The sequence below is a fragment of the Gouania willdenowi genome, chromosome 1 (assembly GCF_900634775.1).
Source record: "Gouania willdenowi chromosome 1, fGouWil2.1, whole genome shotgun sequence".
In the NCBI taxonomy this organism is placed as follows: domain Eukaryota; kingdom Metazoa; phylum Chordata; class Actinopteri; order Blenniiformes; family Gobiesocidae; genus Gouania; species Gouania willdenowi.
This window is the reverse complement of record NC_041044.1, coordinates 28,492,672-28,514,645: the sequence shown is the minus strand read 5'-3', so window position 1 is coordinate 28,514,645 and position 21,974 is coordinate 28,492,672. Positions and strand designations below refer to the sequence as shown.

General features: G+C 37.0%; 2 protein-coding genes across 2 annotated transcripts; both read right to left on the bottom strand.

Moving 5' to 3' along the window:
- Positions 1 to 508: 508 nt before the first annotated feature.
- On the bottom strand, positions 509 to 5,490 carry hpf1 (histone PARylation factor 1). The gene is made up of 8 exons (XM_028452482.1): positions 5,381 to 5,490; positions 3,199 to 3,382; positions 2,468 to 2,654; positions 2,137 to 2,235; positions 1,567 to 1,717; positions 1,346 to 1,433; positions 1,005 to 1,177; positions 509 to 803 (listed from the first exon to the last, which is right to left on the bottom strand). Exons 1-8 carry the CDS (start codon positions 5,417 to 5,419, stop codon positions 669 to 671), a joined length of 1,056 nt encoding a protein of 351 aa, XP_028308283.1. The 5' UTR covers positions 5,420 to 5,490; the 3' UTR covers positions 509 to 668.
- Positions 5,491 to 7,338: 1,848 nt separating this feature from the next.
- On the bottom strand, positions 7,339 to 21,407 carry LOC114471595 (cGMP-specific 3',5'-cyclic phosphodiesterase-like). Its single transcript, XM_028460476.1, is given in 20 exon segments — positions 7,339 to 7,580; positions 8,249 to 8,332; positions 8,861 to 8,935; positions 9,016 to 9,079; positions 9,162 to 9,239; positions 9,328 to 9,428; positions 10,097 to 10,184; positions 10,320 to 10,414; positions 12,256 to 12,384; positions 12,478 to 12,624; positions 13,496 to 13,546; positions 13,633 to 13,808; positions 14,557 to 14,731; positions 14,734 to 14,871; positions 14,993 to 15,145; positions 15,275 to 15,364; positions 15,527 to 15,607; positions 15,735 to 15,818; positions 16,904 to 17,597; positions 20,883 to 21,407. Coding segments are annotated over 20 exon segments (2,958 nt in total). The 5' UTR covers positions 21,164 to 21,407; the 3' UTR covers positions 7,339 to 7,406.
- Positions 21,408 to 21,974: the final 567 nt, after the last annotated feature.

Here is a 21,974-nt window from a genome sequence, read left to right as displayed (position 1 = left end):
ACACATTTTCTTTAATTAAATAAAAATTGGTTACAAAATCTAGGAAATTTAAAGTAAAGATTGTGTCGGGACTGATATCAATTTATTTTAAGATAGTTTCTTACATATTTTGTAATTTATGTATATGTAAAAGCACAAACAAGGGCATAATAATTAATCCTGCATAATATTGGTGTACCACTTGAGCTCAAACTGCTCCGTATTTGGCCCCTGAACTAAAATCAGTGTGACACCCCGAAAGTAGAATAATGATCAAGATTTAACCTTTGAGTCTATGATGTCAGAGGAATCCCTAAAGTCGTTTTTTTTTTCTTTCCACTTTTTACAAAATGTTATCTAAATGCACAATTGTGATATTTTTTCGGTTTATCAGCAGCGACCTGTGCCACAGGTAAAGTACTTTGCTATTACTGTGGCTGGATGCAAGATTAAGTTATTCAAACTAACTGGAATACAATTTTTGCATAATTATTCAATACAAGTTTAACAAAGATTATACACAAGCTGGTAAAAATATAAAAAAGCTTTATTAGACATCTAACAGTTATAAAAAAAACCCCCAAAAAAACAGAACATTAACACTCAACCAAGAACAGCACCAATGACAAGAACATGTCGTTTCAAGGCTGATATAGGAGAATTTACTGATATTTTAGGAGTCATTTTTTTTAATGTGCAGAGAGTTGGTCTAAGTTGTCGTGGCTGCGTTGTGAAAGGTGAGCCTTCACAATTTCACCAAATAAACCCCTGTTCAGTAAGCTGTAGGCCAGGGGCAGTAGCTGGTTGATGACCTTGTGGAAGTACTGGAGGAGACAGAGGGGAAAAAAACCACATTAATAATGTACGGTATTTGCTCTGCAGTCCTAAAGATACCAAAAAGGCCTTTGCATAGTGAGAAGGAAAAAACATCCTCTTAAAAACATTCCAGCACAAGCTTTATATAGATTCTATACATTTCCAACATTAAAAAAAAAAAAAAGACTAGAACTTCTTTTGAAACTTACATGAGATCCAAAACAGAAAAGGTCCATTCCAAGCTCGTAACCCATGCCGTAATCGCATTCGTCATTGGCAAACTGGACATAGGTGATCATTTCCTGGATAGGTGCAAAAGCCTTCACACGCGCTTCGTCAGTTTTGGCATCAGCGATGGCTTTACAGATCTTTTTTAATCCAGCTGGAACAAGACAGAAGACCGTAAGATATTTAAAAAAACAGAGAGAAAAGAAAGAAAGCTGTGTATTTTTAGCCTTTGTTCAATGACCTCAAGAATAAATTAGTAAAAAAAAAAAAAGAAGAAAGCTTCAAAGGAGGGTAACAGAACACTAAAAACATCCAATCGTACCATCTGTTTCAGGGAGTTCTCTGTAGCCCACATCATTCTTGTCCACAGGAACAACAATGCCAGCACTGTGGAATGTCTTGCTCACCACCTATGTTATAACACCAAATTTCATACATGGTTAAGAGAAAAAAGCCAAAGTTTCACATGTCAGATTCAATCAAGAATGCATTCAATGCAATTCCTAGAAGTAAAAACAAAGCAGATTCTTGTGAGTCTATGACCTTTTTGTCTCTCTGCTTCATTTCTTTGGTCTTCAGCTCAAGAGTCAAATGTAGAGACTCTGCTTTGTCTTTCAGTTTCATCTCCAAACTTTCCAAATCCTTCTCTTCTTTCTTGCCTTTTTGTCCTTTCCTCCTCTTAAGCAAATACAGACTTGTTGAAGAGAAAAAAAATCCAAGATGAATACAAAAAAAAAATTAAATGAGAAAACATTTGCATGAAAAAGTACATTATTAAAACACCTGGATTGTTTGTCATGATGATAATGTGACTGATACAGAGCAAAGTATTATGTTGTTTATGTAGAAATCTATATAGATTCAAAATAATATTCCTGGAACCAGTCACTGTAAGTCTTCTTTAAATCCTACAATGAATAGCTTCTTTATTTCTCATTATTTGATAGAATATCTTATTTGTTGAATTGTGTCGAGTTACTTTTGTAAGTCTAAAAAATGTGTTTTACAATCGACAAATACTCCCTTCTGAGTTTCTTCTACATTGGCTAATTTAAATAGTAATACTAGACATTTAAAGTAGGGTTTGGTGAAAGAGTGACTGTGAAAACTTACAACACAGCAGCAAAAATGTTTTCTCCCATCTGTGTGATGGTGCATCCTTTCTTTGCATCATTTTCCCCAACGAATGAAGGGAGGCTATCTGGAGTATCTCTAAGTGATTTGAGGAAAAAAAAAAGTTTGTTTAAAAACACAACCAATAAGAGTGTTGACAAAAAAATATATATATACCGCAGATAATAATTTTTTTTATTATATTGCAACATACAAGACATGACAAAAGCAATATATATACATGATACAGAGATAATGCAGTACATACACAGTACAATAAGACAATAGGTGAGGAGTGGATATTTACACTCAAATAAAAGCAGTTGCTTACCTGTAGTAGCCCATGTGATACTGGCTGTCCTCGCTGCTCTTGAGTATGGTCTGAAACTCGGGCGGGTCATAAAAATACCTCCAGTGAAGATGAAAGTTTGGCTGATGGTTCATGCTTTTTTTGTGATCTCCAGCCAGGATGTCAAAAGGACCAACGAGCTGCAAACCCAGCATGTCTTTCAGAGCATCTACACAGACACACAAAACAAACAAACGCACAGACGGAGCAATCAAAAAGAGCATGAACACTTGGGTGACCGGAATAGAAAAATCAATGTCATTTTATGGGTGACAGAAAACTGCTGCTTCTTAAAGTGAGTGACTGACACACTTGCACTGGTTTTCTCCAGCTACTCGGATTTTTCTCAGGTACTAAAAAACTAAAAAAAAACTCATTTGAATATATTTTACATCATTTGAAAGATAGCAGTTTTCACATTCTGAAATTTTAGGAATACAACAATATTTTTTTTGTAATTAGAAAAGGATGTCAAAACTATTATTGTTTTTTTTTTGCAAACTGTAGGATTATTAAAAGGCCCCAGACAAGCACAAGTATACAAAAATACATCGACACCACTCTTGTTCTATGATGAAATACTAACGTGTCAGAACAGTGTCCATTCATTCACATTTATCACCTCATTAAAACTGCACAATACTTTATAGTAGGAAGAAAACATCTACAGATAAATCTGATATCCCAGATGCAAGTTAATACCAAATACACACCACGTGGGTTGTCAGGACAAAGCTCCTTACAGAAGTCCCAGAAGTGGAACAGATCTTCTGGCATTTGTAAGCTGTATAATTGCAGCAGTGATTCTCGTTGCTCTGCATCCACTGCTGCCAATGGCATAGCCAGCGAGTCTTGGGGGCGGGCTTTCTTGAGTTCACCATTGTCCGTCTCTGCCTCCTTAAAGAATACACAAGAAGAAAATATAGTAGAAAATATTGTACCAATTGTGTCCAAAACTAAAGCTGGGTATTGATTCACAAAGTGATTGGATTCACAAGGGCCAGATTCGATTGGCGATGATTCAATTCGATTTAGTTGGATATTTCAGTAACAATAGCAATTTTACTTGAATATAAAAGACATTCTCAGATCTAATGCAGTAAATAGTAGACTACTATTACATTAATAGTAGACTACGGTAGAGGTCGACCAATATATCGACCCGATATATGGACTTTTTTCAAGATCGACAGATTTGCACTTTAGAGTAGCAATTAAAGGAAAAAAAAAAAGAATTTAAAAAACATCCATTCGGATGTATACTGTATAGATATACACACACACACAACAACAAAACGTTATAATAATAGCATATGCATGGGAGAGGTAGAAGCCAATAGGCTTACAAATAAAAGCCGATATCCTATTATATCCTTAAAAGGACAAGGATATTTGATCAGGCACCCGTGTGGGCAGCTGCAGCCACCACTTGACTGATGGAAGGACCCCGCATTTATATCATATGTGTGTTTCAAGTGTCTTTCCTAGTCAATGTGCTTTTAAAAAAAAAAAAATAAAAATAAGTATATCGGCCTCAAATATCGGCTAAATTATTATATATATTTTTTAAATTGGTATTCGACCTCTAGACTAAGGTGTATTATATTTATACGTATAATCATCATCAAAACTACTTAGTGTAGAATAAATATATTCATGTTTACATTAAGAACTGAGCCCATATCACTGCATTACACGCAGTAGAAAAGACGTATTAAATGATTGATTTTAGGATTGTATTCATCCATAGCAGACCATTCAATAGAAAAATTGATGAATAAAAAAAACAAAAACAAAAAAAAACAACAGCAACAAGTAACTTAGCCCAATCAAAAACATCAAAATCAGCTTTAATGAACAACAACGTTATTCAAATTCCAACACATCTTTAACTTTTCATATATATATTAGGGGTGTGTATTGCCTGGCATCTGGCAATATGATTTGTAGCTAGGTACGATACAATATATCCCGATAATGAAGTATAAGGCCATTATTGTGATTCTTTTTTTAATTATATGACTTAAGAAACAACTAATCTGTAAATGTGTACACCTTCATGAAAACACTATGTATGAAATACATTTTATTGGCATATTTTACACTTACAACATTGGCTTTAACATGCCATGTGCCAACAACTTAAAATAAAATTTAAAAAAAAAAACAACAACATACAATCTGCCTGTGGCTTTTAAACCAGCATGACTTTAGTCCAACTTAACTGAGGTATATGCCTAGAACAACAAATACATGCAGAAAGTTAGCACTTTTTTTTTTTTTTTGAAAAACCACATACTGGTCAACATGCTAAGGTTTCAGTGCACTTCTTTGTGCAGTTACACTGTCTCCTGTAGTGGAAAACACTTTCCTGGTTAAATAAAGGTTAATATAATAATAATAATTTAAAAAAAAAAAAAAAAAAAATCGATATGGATGCATTTAGCATCGATCCGACAATCGAGCAACGTAATATGGCGAGATATATCACCTTTTTTCAACACCTCAAAATTATATATAATTTTTATATTTTATTTCTTTTATTAGCTCCAAGCACAAAAAAATGTGTGTAAAAATCACTTGTGAGAAAGGTCAACATATCTTGCAGAGATATGTCTCGGTAATGTGACGACACAGACTGTTTGTAAATGAGTTGTAATGGTGCATGTGAATAGTGAGATGTAAAGATAACATCAGCTTCAGTCCAACAACAGTACAGATGCTGCTGCCATGTTGTCGCCTCAGCAGCTCATTCAGCGAGCTCAAAGCTTTCACAACAAGCAGCTTAACGACAATGAAACCTGTTCACCACTAAGCCACTGGGTCCCGGGAACCGTTTACTAATGGAATATGTAGACAAAGGAGATTGGTGTGTGAAGTTCTGAGGAATATTACCTGAGTGGATTTGGATTTTCTTTTTGCGCGCCCTGTCATGTCACCGCTGTTCAGTGCCGAGGTTCTTCTTCTCCTCCTGAGTGAGCAGCTCTACACAAACAGCTTTAAAGTAACCAGCGCCCCCAGAGGCTAGAGAAGGACCTACACTCATTAAATACTGCCCACAACAGTTCCGTATGTTTATTTATTATCATTTAAAAATGCGATATATACATGTAACACACAGTTAAGCGCATTTGTATTGTTTTTGTTGCAATAGGAAGTAACTTGTAAATATTATTTGTAAATATGTAGATATCTGTATCCTTTATTCTTTTTTTTCCTGTTTTTATTTTTATATAGCTCATTGCACTGTTTTTCGGGGTTTTCTGTGTGTTGCCTTCTGTTACAATTTTATTGCACTTTTTGCATTGAGCGGATATTACAGTAACTTTCCGGGACGAATAAAGATTCTCTACTCTACTTTAACTTACAGTGTATCATCTCCTTATTGGAACTCATGTATTAATAATAACCTTAACTGGAAAAAGATTTGGGCCCTAGCCAGGTAGATATATCATAAATAACAAGGTATAAGAGACGTATATTCCAAAATAATTCACAGATTCTACCCATCAAATGTATTTTTACAACATTTAAGAAAATAAAGAAGAAACTGATGTAGATTGCTGTTTCTGTGAAGGACACCCTGCAGACATATTTTTTTTTTTCTGTTTTGGTCCTGTCCCTTTTCTAACAAATTGTGGAGTGACATCTGTAAACTGATTTGTGCTTGTATTGAACCTAACTTCTCCTTACGCTTTGAACACATACTGTCTGGCCTTATTGACTATCCATCTGAGAGAAAGAAACAATTCTATATCATTAACCTTATTATACTTTAAGCTAAATGGCAAAATCACAAATGTCGATACACAAATCAGAAACCACTGCTTCCTATTTTTGAAAATGAAGTCAAACAATATATGTAAACCATCAAACACTCCTCTAATATAAAATAGGAATATCTTTTCAGTATTTTTGTATGTTTTACTCTGAAGCTTGTGTTTATCCCCCTGATGGTTGTTATTGCAATATTTGTACTGTACCATATTTTTGAATAAAGTTTTGTGCGAAAAATAAGTAACTTACTGCCTTTATAAATGGCAACACAGCTGAACAAGTTATTAGTATTTCCGGTGCAGAAATCAATGAACAATAGGCCACCAAGTATTATAATTGCTAGTTTTACCAATGCAAAGCTTTGAAAAAGAACTATGTAGACTGGTGCATATCTGTTTCCAACTCAGTAAAATGGGATACTTCTAGAAAACTGTTATAAGACATGGAAGAAGTGATAAATTAGAACACAGAATTCCAGCAATCTGAAGAGAAGAAGAAAAAACGAAAACCGAATGCCTTCTGAGACAGATTTTATGAATAAAAAACCCTTTGTCACAGTGTTGAAATACCTCCAGTGAAGAACTGTGTCTAAATTAACAGTGGGAGTACATTTGTGTGTGCTTTTCTTTTACCTTGTATATCGCTTAACAGTGAAGAAGGAGAAGAACTGCGGAAATGTAAGATCAGTGGATTCATTTCTCTTTAGTATCGGTCCTTTCCAACTTATTATAAAATCAAACGAGTGAAAAATAAAATACAACATACAACGAATTGTATATACAGTATTTTATACTCCTTTCATTGCCAGGGATAATTAATTACTTACTATGAAACACATGAATTTAATTTTAATTACGGCCAGGCCTCCATGGTTATAACCGCTTTTCAAACAGCTGTAAATACAATTATAATACAAGACAATTAACAGTGTTAATCAAGTCAACAGTAATTTATTTCCATGACAGTCACTCTAGATTTGAACATTCCCTAATATTGGAAATCTGCAAAAACCCAATTGAAAATAGAAACCAATTGTTTGAGACAATAAATGCAAAAGTTATGGAACTTGTGTGGGATATAAATGTATAGGAATAACATGGTTAGATTATGGATGTGTCCATGTTTTCATGCGCTGTCCTGTCCTTTATTCCTGTTCTTCAGGCTCTTCCTCGTTGCTTTTTGGTTTTTCCAGTGTTGCACAACTGCTGCTGTCGCTGTCATCGTCTTGTGCTTCCTTAGTTAAACGCAGCCATTTCTCTCTATTCTTCTTGCAGCCGCTCAGTAACGGAGAGCATGGGCTGAACATTTTCGATATAGTCTGACAATGAGATGGGAAAAGGTTAACAGAAAATGTAACTTAAGAGAATAGTTTTAAAACAATGGTATTTCTCATTATTTTGCACTAGGGCTGGGCAAGATATACCAAGTTTTATATTTTGGCAATATAGAAAATGACAATATTGCCTATAACGAGATATATATCAATTTTTTTTTAACTTTATTTATGCAATCACACAGCACAAATCACATCATACAATTATTTAATAATAGTCATAGAGTAGAGCCAAACAGTGTCCTTCTTTACAATTTTGCCACATTTTTATAGATTCTTTTGTATTAAAATACTCTTCTTAGGAGTAACTGCTTTCACAGTTAGATGGATTACTGAGTGCGTCAACACAGACCTTACCCTAAACAAGCCACACTACAGAACTCACACACACGTGCTGTCCCTTAGAGGAGAAAAAGCCAAAAGTGGCACATATTGTGCAGCCGTTTGTTAATAAATGTGCCTGCATGGCATTTTTCATCAGCAAATTCAACCCAGAATTGTCTTTCTGGACAGACTCTTAAGTTAAAAAATATCAAGAGTTATATCGTATATCGCCATTTTGAGAATAAATATTGAGACATGAGTTTTGGTCCATATTGCCCAGCTCTATTTTGCACATAGAAATCCACTTTAGTAAGTAGGTAGTTACACACCTTGTAGAGTGGATAGCAAATGTCATCAATGTATTCAACTTGCATGCATGGCAGCCGAGTGCTGTTTTCCCTGTTCATTATATCCTGATGAAAAAACAGTGTCAGAGAATATGATTGCACGTGTGCTAGGTTGTCTTTGTACAACAACAATGCTGATATACGGAACATTTTACATGAATCGTTTTCAGTATGGGTGCATTTTTTGAATTGTTATGACATTTTGATGAAAGAAATAAGTTGTATAGAGCAGGGGTTCAGAACTGGTCTCATCCTGGGACCCACATTTTGCCACAGTCATTACATCGAGACCCACTTTTTTTTTTTTTTAATTCAACCAACCAAATTTAGTTTATCCAAAATAGCTGTTGACAACACACATATATAATATTTTTAAAAATATAAATCTACATATTTTCCAGTGCAACATGCATTTCACAGCATGTCTGTCAAAAGACAAGTTTCTTTCAAAATAAAAGACAATTTGAGAGACATGAAGTTTTGTTTTTTTGACCAGCTGTCCGCGACCCATTCAGCACAGGTCCGCGACCCACCAGTTGAGAATAGCTGGTATAGAGTATATTAGTATATTACAGCCTTCTAAGATGAACTTACGAGGGGTTTGATTTTGAACTCCTCCTTCTCTTTGTCTCCTTGCGCAAAGAACTCCATGGCAACCAGTTTGGTAATCTGTTGGGACGAGTGGATTTTGGGTTTCGATAGTGTAAAATGAACTGAGACATACATTGCGGAATTTATGTGAGACCTACTTTCTTATGTTCAGACCAAGGTTTTGTGACAGCAGAGAGGTCACTTGCTGTCATGAGCATTGATCTGTTAGGAACAACATCCCATAATCAGAAGGTCCATTTGATCAAACACGTCAGAATAAATCCAACTGATTTCCAATTCCCACCTGAGCAAATCTCTCTGTGGCTCACTCTTCCAGTTCACTCGTTTTTTCTTTAAAAGTGAAAAAAAGTCCTTTCTTCTCCTATGTCACACAAAACAGATATAACAGGGTTAAAACACATTCATAAGTGCAGCTTGCGTTCACTTTGACATTTGAAAGTACAACATACTGCATGTAGACGGACAGGTCTGTGGCGAGAATCGCCCTCTTGATCATGTGTAGTACAGTCCTGTGTTGCTCAGTAGACAACCCACTAAGGATTGGATTCCCCTGGTAGAAGAAGAAGAAAAAAGGGAGTAAGTTGAAGGTCTTGTGTTGGAGGTCAGTGATTCGCTTGACACCATTTTTGTTCTGGTTCTTTCCCAGTATTCTCCTCATGATATCACCTCACCCCCCCAGGACATTCAAATTTGTCCTGATTCAAATCTTTCTGTAAGACATCAACCATTGTTTTGGAACAACTTTCAATCTGTGAAATCACCAGAAATGTGTTGGGAAATCAATTTGGTACATTTTTTTGAGAAAAAACACATGAAATCGCAGTGAGACTGAAGTAAAAACACTTCTATGCATCCATCTACGGCACTCCAGAACCCACAATGCATTGCGCAAAACTTTTCAGGCAATGTCAATAAACGGAGTGTTTACAGTCTAGATTAAAACAAACTTTTAAACTGCAATTTTAAATTTTTCTAATGAGCAAATGATCTTTGATTTATTGATCTATGAGTCCTACGCTAATGTCTTTCTCTGCTCAAAGATTATCATCTCAAGCAGCTTTAAGCACATTGCAAAGTAGCCACCCATCCAAGCACTTGCATGTAATGTGAGGTACCAAATTGGCAGATAACATGCAAAAGGTAGTGGGGTGGGTCACAGAGGGATATATAGGCAACAGATGAACTGAGAAGAGAAAAAAATGACTGGTACAGGCTTACAGTGTTGTTTAGGATGAAAACACACAGGTTATAGTGGTGGTTCTCAAGAGAGGAGTGACCATACAGCTGAGATAAAGGCTGATGAGTCCTGAGAGCCAGAAAATATTATAGTTATCATCATTTTTTGTAAGAATTAGTATCAAACAATAACTTAAAAAAAAAACCCAAACAATAACTATAATCTAAATTACACATAACAAAACAAAGGGTTAAAAAGGCTTACCTTTCTATGTATGAATTATTTACTCCTCTGTGATCTAGATCATGGCTGAGAGTGGAAACCATTAATGCTAAAATCTCTAGGCGGGTAAAGATGTTCTAACAAACACAGAGAGACAGAAACACAGTTGAATTAGACATGGTGATGAGCTTATGAGATTTTCCAGTCCAAATGGTATTGTTCTCCATGTTCTGTTTTTACCTAAAAATATATCTGAAGTAGGTATATTATCAAACAATTAAACAGGGGTTTATGCCTGTTAAATAATAACGAGACGACATAGTCATCAAAATCCCCCGCCAGATTGGTTGTCATTATAACTCAGAACCTTTTCCTGAATGTTCTAAATCTAAGAACTTAGATGTATACATAAGAAAATATTATCACATCAGAATATGAAATTACTAACTATCTTAAATGGTTTCTAAGACAAGCTGTCCCCTTTAAAGATACCTCAAACAGAGGAAAAAAATGGGACAAGGGAAATAACTCCTGAAAAAATATTTGCGCACTTCTCATTTTCGAACTTCATCAAGGTATTGATACCCTGAAGCCACACACCAAATTTGGCTATCCTATCCTAAACGGTTTCTGAGAAAAGCTGTCCCCTTTGAAGATACCTCGAACAGAGTAAAAAAAATTAAACAAGGGCAATAACTCCGGAAAAAGTAATTGCGCGCTTCTCATTTTCGAACTCCATCAAGGTATTGATACCCTGAAGGCACACACTAAATTTGGTTATCCTATCTAAAACAGTTTCTGAGAAAAGCTGTCCCCTTTGAAGATACCTCGAACAGAGTGAAAAAAACAAAACAAGGACTATAACTCCGGAAAAAACTATTGCGCGCTTCTCATTTTCAAACTCCCTCAAGATATTGATACCCTGAAGGCACCCACCGAATTTGGTTATCCTATCTGAAACAGTTTCTGAGAAAAGCTCTCCCCTTCAACTCGGACACAAGTAAATAAAGAAACATAAAAAGTGCAGTCACAGAATAAGAGCTTCTGAAAGAATAAAAAAATTAAGCAACCAAGCAATCCGAAAAAGATAAATGAGCTAAAACAAGAACATTATGATTTTATGACAGAAGTGGGGATAAAAATAGAAGATGATCATTTTTAAAACATTTGTGCTTGCCTTTGTGCTTAAATTATAATTGCAACAGGAAGGACTGAGTGTGCATGTGTGAGGAATTAGATTCAAGTTTTCTAGTATGACTCATATGCAAATGAAACAATATACACAACCTTTTCAAATGACAAAAAGTTAAAAAAAAAACAAAAGAAACAAAAACAATAAAAAAAACAACCATAAACAAAAACAACAAAAAGCAAAAAAAACAACAACATACATGCTAATGCAGTGGAGAATAAACAAACATTGAATGAACAAAAGAATCTTCATTTCAACAATTCAATACAAGTTTGCATCAGCCACATTTATAAATGTCTAAGCGTCCAGAGAACACAGGGTTAAGGACTTAGACAGGTGTGGGATCCCCACAGGCAGCAGTTAAGAGGTTTTGGAAACTTGGAAGACTAAAATGAATCCTCTTCCATATAATTAAGAGTGATCTGTACTAAGGAATCACGGCACTGCTGGAATTACTCCGAGACAAACTTTTGAACACTGAATTTAGGAGATACAGACAAGACCAAATCTGTTTTTGAGACCATTTCATTGTGAATTAGTTATCTTTCCACATAGCATCACCGATTTATGAAAGGGACCACAACATTTTGTTACCTAATTCTCGGGATTGCCATTATTTAGTAATTTATCAAAGTTGCACAAAAAAAGACATTTGAAAACTTTTGACTAAAATATATGGACATTACCTCTGAACAAAGGGTTATTATTATTAGTATTATTATTTTTAGAAATGTTCTGTACCAAAACAAATACCTGAACAATTATATGGAACACACATTTACTAACCTGCAGTTGCCCTGTAGCCATTAGCATAGCAAACATGCTTTGAGCAGTGCTGAGTGCATGGTTCCAGTTGTGATATGGCACATTGTTCCTATAACCACGTCTAACAGTCAGGACCCACTGGCAGAGACTCTGCAGGGAAGAGATTTCATAAAAGGTCAAATTGGCGGATTGTGCATCAATACAACCCAAACATTGCCGTAGCCACCCTGGGTTGAAACCTACCTTGTAATCAATGCTAAAATCCTGCACCAGATGGAGGTCAAGAAACATGCGCACGGCCGCCTGGGTAGTCAAGTCTTCTTGTAGGCCAAAACCAGAGAAGTGGAAGTCAAAAAGATGCAGAGATTCAGCAGAAGGAATGGTGGCCTCCTAAAATCAAACCAAGCTTAAGTCAGTGGGAATTTGACTCACAATCACCAAACATTAGTTATGAACTTGCTAAAGTTTCTGTCTTCTGATGAAAAAGGGATTTAGCTTTAAGCCTTTAAGTCACATGTGTAAAACTCAAGGCCCGGGGGCCAAATCCGGCCCTTCAGAGCATCCGATTCGGCCCGCAGGAGAAGGTGAAAATGACAGAGAATAATTCAGTTGTAAAGTGTTGTTGAAAGAAGTCAAAATTTTTCCAAAACTTCCAAAATTCAATAGAAATTGGTCAAAAAAATAAACAAATCAAAAGACATTTAAGTATCTGTCACTTATTGCTTAGATATTGTTGATACCATCCATACTTTATGACTAATTTATAACTGGAAGTGTAAACTTGGGCACATTAATGTTGAAAGTGTTTGTTTTCCTGCCTGAAATCTGCGGTCCACTTGTGATTGAAATCGTCCGTATTTTGGCCCTTGAACTAAAATGAGTTTGACACCTCTGCTTTAAGTCATAATTCAGTCATCAGAATTTGTCTCATTTGATCTATACTCAATTGGTTTATTCAACCACTAAAACATAGATACCGAAATCATCTCCACTCTGATTTTTTTTACATATTAAATCCCCATATCTAAACAAAAAAGAAGATATTTAAGTCTTTAGTAACTGAACTGTAGTGCCTCCCAATATGCAAACAGAATGTACCTTCTCAATTTGCCAATTTGCTATTATGGTTACTGACAATACAACTGTAGAGATTGGCAGTAAACAATAGAGGTATTTTCCAATGACCATACAAAAAATAAAGTATAATGGGATGTCATTTGAGAAGAAGAAAAAAACACTAAACAGATCACAAAATGATCACCTGTAAAGCTTCAATTTCTTGCTCTGTTGCACTGATGTGGTAGGCAAGAACCTGTAATTTAACAATAAAACAGAAAAAATAATTATGAAATATGCATAAATAACAATCAGCGGATACATTCCCCCAAATATTCCCACCTCTCGTGTGACTTCAATGCTAGCCTTGCGCTCTTCAGTGATCTTCACAGCCTGAACATACTGCAGAGCCAGGCCGCAGTACACAGCCAGATCCTCCAGCAGGCGTTCGTCGTATCGGTTAAAAGCCTCCAGCTCTCCAGAGTCCCTGCATCGTTTGTTCATCAGCTGGCAAACAGCTAAATAAATCAGAAATAATAATAATAATAATATTTATTAATCAAATAAAAATAAAAACAAGATTTGGTGAAATTTAAATGTACTCCACTTTGGGTCATAGGATAAATGCATTTTGCACATCAGCTTTGTCACCATTGGTTTGTGAATGTAGATACATATATAATAAAGCACTTTGGAGTTACTGAAGAGGTGATTATAGTAGGGCTGGGCAATAAATAATAATTCAAGATATATCGAGTTTTCTATTTTGGCGACAGAAAGTTACCATATTGTCTATATCGAGATGCAGTTTATCTATTTTTTTTTTTTTTTTTTACTTGTTTTGATTTATACAATCCCAGTTCAAATCAGAGCATACAAGTATTTCATATTATTAGTACAGTCAAACAGAGTCCATCTTTACAATTTTTCCAGATTTCTGAGATAAATATTTCTTAGCTTTTATTTGATTAAATTACTGGTTTTAGGAGTCGCTGCTTTCGCTACTTCTTAACAAGCAGCACAAAAAGCACAGTAGGATGGATTACTGTGTGTCCAGCCCAAGATAATAGCGATATGTTGGTGGGGAAACAGAAACTAAGGGTAGATCAGTGAAAATACATTCAGGCACTATGCACTAAACCAGTAAGAAATGTGCTTTACTGCTTGTTACAGATCTGTTCGAGTTGTGAAAGATTAGGTCTAGTTTTGTGTTGTACTCTGAAAGCAAAGACGGTTAGGAAATTCCATCATATCTGTGCAACTTACCAATAACATTCTCCGACTGCTCATTTGTGACTGGGCAGCAGACGAGACTTTGTCTTGAGTCGTCAGAAACCTTTGATATATTAAGTGTTTTCACAGCCATCAGTGATTGAAGGGCATATGAAGGATCGACATCGATTATATCACGCTCCCTAAAAGAGAACGCACAGCATTGGCATCACATTTGAAATAACTTGTAAAACATCTGAAGATAAGTAGAAATTTAATGTGCACTGTGTGCAAACCAAACCTTCTGTAGATCTGGCAGGATGAGCCTAGTTCCTCACACTCAAGGTGTATTATTCTGGAGAAACAAATCTGAAATAAAGATAAAAAAGCTGGGAAAACAGAAAGTGCATTGTATATATTTCCAAACACCAAATTAAAAACTCAATAAAATAATATGATGAATAGTTTAAAAAAATAAAAGATGCAGCACCTTATCGTGCAAAGGTAAAGTTTGGTTGCTGGGGATGAAGATGGTGCAGTATTGAGCATGAGTAAAGGGCATGATGGTGGCAGCCATTTTACTGAGGAGAATCCCAAAGGAATGATGCTCCTTTGACAACACCTGCGCCATCTCCAACAAAGCCTGACATACACACAAATAAAAAATATATATAAGAAATATGTTCCATTAAAAAAACAGTGCCTAACACACATTAACAAAAATGTATAGTCGTAACGTAATGTAACGTAACGTTGTTTTCTTGGGCATTACCTGACTGCGTTTGGCCTCTTGTCTGGAACTTTCATACAGCTGGATGTTATCCAGAATCATGCCAAACACATCCATATGATTAAACAAGACCTGGAAAGAGAACATCAGATCAAAATGTACTGCTGTGATTAAACTCTGAGTAAGTACAATATACTATAAATTGGCACTAAAACAAAGATTAAAAAGGTTCACATAAAAGAATGAATTAAAAAAATGTCTCTATTATCAAGTTGACCAATTACCAGTACTCACTTTTTCATCCACGCTGGTAAAAACAGAAACAGATCCATCGTAACTATTGATTTTGTTGATCATTACCACTACGCCAACCATCTGTCAATCAAAGCAAGTTATAAAATATGTCCATACCCTACAAGCAGAACGTATGTGTATTTTCCCATGAATAAACAGGACATGTAAAAACAAACATATACTAAAATATCTAATAAACTGCTATTACCTCTCTTCTATGGTTCTTGATCGGAACACACAAAACAGCGCTGATCTTAGATGCTTGGTCACTGTCTAAGATGAATCTAGGGTCCTGTTGAGATAAAAAAAAAAAACACAGCTTAAGTGTTTAAGAATTAGAGCCCGACCAATTAATAGGTGTAGCAATTAATCAGACCAGTTTTGGCCATCACCAAATAATCGACATTGGTCAGTAGTCAGGTAGATGAATCGTTTGGGTCTTAACATGTAACTGATGTATTACCTGTGATTTTTCTGGTGGAGATCCTGTGGCTATATGCAGGGCTTTATACATTATAAGCTGCTACTTTTGAGACAAGTAGTGATTTATTCATGTTTATTTTTTGCAATTCGAGCAACTTTCACAAGGTATTCTAGAAATACAGTTTGCACAAATTTGGTGGCTTTACAGTCCTACTTACAGTCTTACTAATTCAGATATCGACAGATATATCGGATATCAACCGATACATCGGGTAGCGACAGATACAACTTTCTTCGGCTTTATAAAGACCCCAATATCGATATCGACCCTAAATATCTCATATCAGTCGGGCTCTGATTAGACAGCACATAACTGATATGCACATTTTGTGCAGTAGATCAACACTAGCACAATTAGACATACATTCCTCCCTGCCTTAACTCTTTTCACACTCAACTATCCCTAACCCCCTATATTGGTATTTCCCTTACAGTCCCAGCCAGGAATGCCAATGACTTTTCTCTGGATCATCAGACTCCAGCAGGCTATGAAGAACCACCCATCTACAACCACACTGATTTAGGATTACTTGCTGTTGAGCTCTGACAGGCATTCCTAAAGGGCTGATGTGACGCCTAACTGTGAGGCTTTAAGCTCCGTCATGCTCCCACAGTGTGTCGTGTGCCTGGGGACGTCACTGTCTTAGTAATCAAGAGATTTATCAGTGGCGGAAGTCTCCGAAAGGATTAAAAGCAAGTGCGTCATGTGGGATTCCCTACCACACCATGACCATGTAGTCATCCAGAAACACGCAATAAGGAAACTGGGTGACGTGTTAATCCCACTGTCTGTGGTCAAGATGGTAAAATTGTGGTAATTTTTTGGGGAAACCATTCATTCTCCTACAATTGAAAAAGAAAATGCTGAGTAATTACATCTTGAATATACTGTACCTCAGACGCATCTCTCAGATTCACTGGTGAACTTGTGGCCAACACACACCCCATGAGCCCCTTTACCAGTTCTCTGTGTGCTTGGCTATATAAGGTTTCCTCGTTCACACAACCCAATGCTGTTAGTGGCGTTAACACCTCCAGATTTCTTTTTCCATCGCAGTCTTTCCTTACGAGAGCAAGTGAAGTCCCCTCGGCTCCCAGCAGCATCCCAGTATGAAGGACGACTGACTGACAGAGATCTGCTACAGACACCACGCAGCTCAGGCCTCCCCCCAGCATTCCCATCATCCATGGACAGCCTTCCCCATGAGCACAGGCTGGAGTCTTTGTAACTGTGGGTGTTAACAGATAAGGAGAGCTAGGAAAGTCAGGGGAGCTTGGGCAAATTGGAGATAGTGGACGACAAGGGGAGAAAGAGAAACGAGAGGAGTGAGCAGAGCGAGGAGAGCGAGGACAGCAAGGGGAGTGACTTCTGAGTACGTCTGAACAGAAGCGATCCGTCCACTCTGGTGTGGTGAGATTCAAAGCAAAGGGGGCGAGCCGGTCTGCTGCAGATGAGATGGTCAGGTGTGACCTAGACCGTGAAGATGAACTTCGGGAACAAGTGGTCTTTTTAGAGAGGTCAGACTGATCAGAGTTACTTCGAGGAAACGTGGACAACGTGGATGTCACTTCGGCCTGGCCACTGGTCCTGAAATCACACAGAATGAAAAATATATGTAGTGTCTGATATTTACCCCCCTTCCGACCAATACTTACCTGTGGGTAAAGAGTTCCGCAAGAGTGCTTTAACATTGCAATTCAAATGTAGTGTGAGGTATGACATAAATAATGCTCATAAACATTGCCTAATCTCTATATTTGATCAAATCTATGCTAAAGATGGCTTTCATTGTTCTACAGGCACACAATAGTGTCGAAGGAAGGAGGTTGTGAGTGGAGGGATATTATATCAGGGAACATTGGTAAATTGTATTATATACTAACTTAACCATGTTGTATGCCAGTGACGTGCCATGAGGGAAGGCAAGGTAGGCAGTGCCTACCCAGGTGAATTGATATTTTAATTATTTGTTTTATTTATAATTTAGTTTTTTTTAATTATAATATAATTATAAATTATTTATTTTTCCATTTCCAATAGCCTACAGTACCTATAATCAGAATCAGAATCAGAATCAGAATCATCTTTATTGGCCAAGTGTATGTTGTACACACGAGGAATTTGACTCGGTCAACTGTGCTCTCTCCAATAGTGAAACATTCAATAATAAACAATCAACTAGAAGAGATGATAATAAGTATAAACATAAGTATAAATATAAACAGTAGTTAGACTAGAATGTGCAAATAACAAGATGATAATAATAATAATAATAATAATAATAATAGTAATAGTATAAAAAAAAATAAACAAATACAAAATAAAAAAAAAAAAAAAATAAGATAAAAAGAAGGAAAAAAATAATAGAAAAGAAAGATAATAATAAAATATAATAATAATAAAAGGAAAATAGTGCAGTAGAGCATTGATAAGTAGTGCAGGAGAACATTTAAATTAAAGGTATGTACATGAACATTCTCAGTGTCAGATTGATCCAGGGTTGTTATGTTTGGTTCCAGGGTTTTTCCACAGAAACAGGACTGACACTCTTTGACTGTTTAGTGTTGATCAGAGTGACAGCCTGGGGGAAGAAACTGTTTTTATGGCGGGTTGTTTTGGCGTACAGTGATCTGTAGCGTCTGCCAGAGGGGAGGAGTTTAAACAGATTGTGTGCAGGGTGTGAGGGGTCTGCAGTGATGCTACCTGCCCGTTTCCTGACCCTGGACAGGTATAAGTCTTGGATGGAGGGCAGATCAACACCAATGATCTTTTCTGCAGTCCTGACTATCCTTTGTAGTCTGTGTCTGTCTAGTTTGGTTGAAGATCCAAACCAGACAGTGATGGAGGTGCACAGAACAGATTGAATGATGGAGGTGTAGAACATGATCAGCAGCTCCTGGGGCAGGTTGAACTTCCTCAGCTGACGCAGGAAGTACATCCTCTGCTGTGCCTTTTTCCTGGTTGAGTCTATGTGGGAGGTCCACTTCAGGTCCTGTAAGATTGTGGATCCCAAGAACCTGAAGGAGTCCACGGTAGCCAATTCCCTATTTAAAATGGTAAGGGGGGGGAGTGGGGGGGGATTTCTTCTGAAGTCCACTGACATCTCCACGGTCTTGAGCGGGTTCAGTTCCAGGTGGTTCTGACTGCACCAAAGAGCCAGCTGTTCCACCTCCCGTCTGAAGGCAGACTCGTCCCCGTCCCGGATGAGACCGATGACGGTGGTGTCATCTGCAAACTTCAGGAGTTTCACAGAGGGGTCCCCTGAGGTGCAGTAAGTTTCAAAGTGTCCACATTTTGTGCATTTCATAGCCCAAATTACTAAACAGTGCTATTTCCTGGAACGGCTGCACAGTCTTTTTTTTTTTTTTTTAATCCGCTGTAAGGCAGAGGGAGGCCACGACCCTCCCAAAGGCACGTTGCTCCTCTGCCTTCGTTCCCATTGCATGTTTTTACGTGTATGTGCATGCGCAGTCAGGTCCTCAAGATGACAACCATTTACGTGCAATGTCTGCGTATAGAGCTGCCTTTGCACGTAACCGTGCTATGCTAAATGCTATAAGTAAGTTTACAGTACATTAGTGAATAGATACCACGTGACCGCTGCTGCTACGTTCTCTAGCTAGTGGGTGGGATAACACTACAGTCATGATGACAGCGCCAGAGATGATAGAGGAATAGAGAAACTTTTTTTTGAGGAAAAACGACAGCTTTTAGACAGTGAATTGTACAAAAGGAAGGATTGGCTTTGTGGATGCTCCTCACTGAGGCTGTTCTGAGTTGTTTTTGTCATTTTCTCCGTCTTTTTGTGTTTCCAACACAAACAACAGATGCGCTGCCGTGTCATGAGATATATCTTGTTGGGAGAGTATGGAGGCTATATAAAATAATTGTTTATGTTTCTTTAATGGTGTTTACGATGTTGATTTTGTTAGATGGCTAAATGCTTGTTCATGTGGATCTTGTTGGGTTTTTTCTTTCTTATTATGAATTTTATATTTTGATAAGCGCATTGAGATGACTTTGTTGTAAATTGCTTTATACAAATAAAATTGATTTGAATTGAATTAACACTTGACAGCATAAACATATGAAATTGTCATTGGTGTTCTCGATATGCAACGTGCCTACCCAACCCTAGTGGTCACGGCACGTCACTGTTGTATGCATAATTATAATACCATAATACATTATAAAATAAGTAATGATCATTTGAGTGACAGACAGAAATATGGAAATATCACCTTTAATCGGGTATTGAACTAAACCCGGAATCAAATTCATGACCCTGAGCATGCAGACCGAAAATAAGTTGGTAATCGATCACAATTTGTTAAAATGTCTACAACTGTACGTGAGGGTGGTGTATTGACAATACCAGGCGATCGATATATATTAATGATTTTTAGCAGAAGCCACCGATATTGCCTTGAAGGAAAGTAACAACTAAATAAAAAAAACTGTCTCATTGTAGGCTATGGTTGCATCTCCAGCTGAATTGAGGCCGAGGTTAGGACTGCATTATTTTATTTTTTTTCAACTAAGGAGAGAAATATATGTTTCTGTTTACTGCCAAACCCAAGTCTAACCCAGCCCACTGATCGATTTTGCACACAGATATATTAGGCCTTGATTGTTAATAAGATTTCTCCAATACTGCTCATTTGTAGATCATTAAAAGCAAAAAGTGAAGTCTAGAATTTGCACTTCACCCAGAATTAGCAATGGTTAAGTGCATGGTGTTAAAGACAGAAAATGTCCCAGGCACACATCAGGAGTAGCCTAACTATTGTGGGAGACAGAATTGGATGAGACTAGGATCTATGCTCTTTTTCCCCCCAAAAAGTAGAAGTAAAAGAGACAGTAATATCTTACGCTGAAGTAGCTCTCTTAAAGTAGTCCCGTGTAAAGTCGGAATGATCATCTAACCAAGCTTCCACCTGGTCACTCCTCATACCACCTCCAAAGCTGGCTCTGCGCGGCTTGGACCACGGGCTCCACTGCGGGGAGAAGAACCAGCCCAGGCCCGAAACCATCGGGGAGTCCCTCACCGTCTCCCGGCTGAAGGAAGTCTCTGTGTCGGCTTCAGAAGAAGTCCCAGGAGTCACGTCTGTGCGCTCCATTGAGTGCTGCTGGTGTGAGCGCAGACAGGGCATCCCTCGGCTAAAATAGAGTGAAAAGAGGTCACCCCGTAGTGTTGAGGGACTTATCCTCGAGGAAACACCTGCCGTGCCAGGGAACACCAAGGCGGACTGTGACGTGATGGCGATTACGGTGAAGGAGCCCTTGGATACGACTGCGTCAGAGTAATCTCCTGACTTTTATTTAGCCCATCTGGCGCTTCGGTTTATTCAGTAAACTGCTCTGAACTTTAAGGAACCAATGGGCGGAGTCCATTAATTATAAATCACGGCCAATATATGGCAGAAAGTGAGTCTGTTCATTTATTGTATTGCAGTAATACCCTTAAAAACAACAACACCCTAATAGTAAGCATCTACATTTACTTTGTGTTGAGTGCACACCACGTGCACTGTGCAAAATTAAACAAATATAAAATGAATGTCATCGCTGTGCACAGCGATGACATTCATTTTACATTTGTGTAATTTTTAGTATGGAAGCCCGTTCCCGCCACTAAAAAAAAAAAAAACTAGGAAAGGTAAAATAAAATTTAGAATTAAAAAAAAAAAAAAAAAATCTATATAATAATTATTAGATTCTATCTCATACTATGTTATATGACATACTATCGCATAATTGTGACTTTGTATCTCATAACTATAACTTAGATTTTTTATTTCAAAATAAAATAATAAAAAAATTAAAGTCATACTTATAAGATATTATCTCATACTATCTTATATGAGATCGTATCTCTTAATCATGACTTAGTATCTCATAACTATGACAGTAACTCATAACTATACATTTTTTTTAATAAAAATCCTGTCCTTTAGAGCCTCC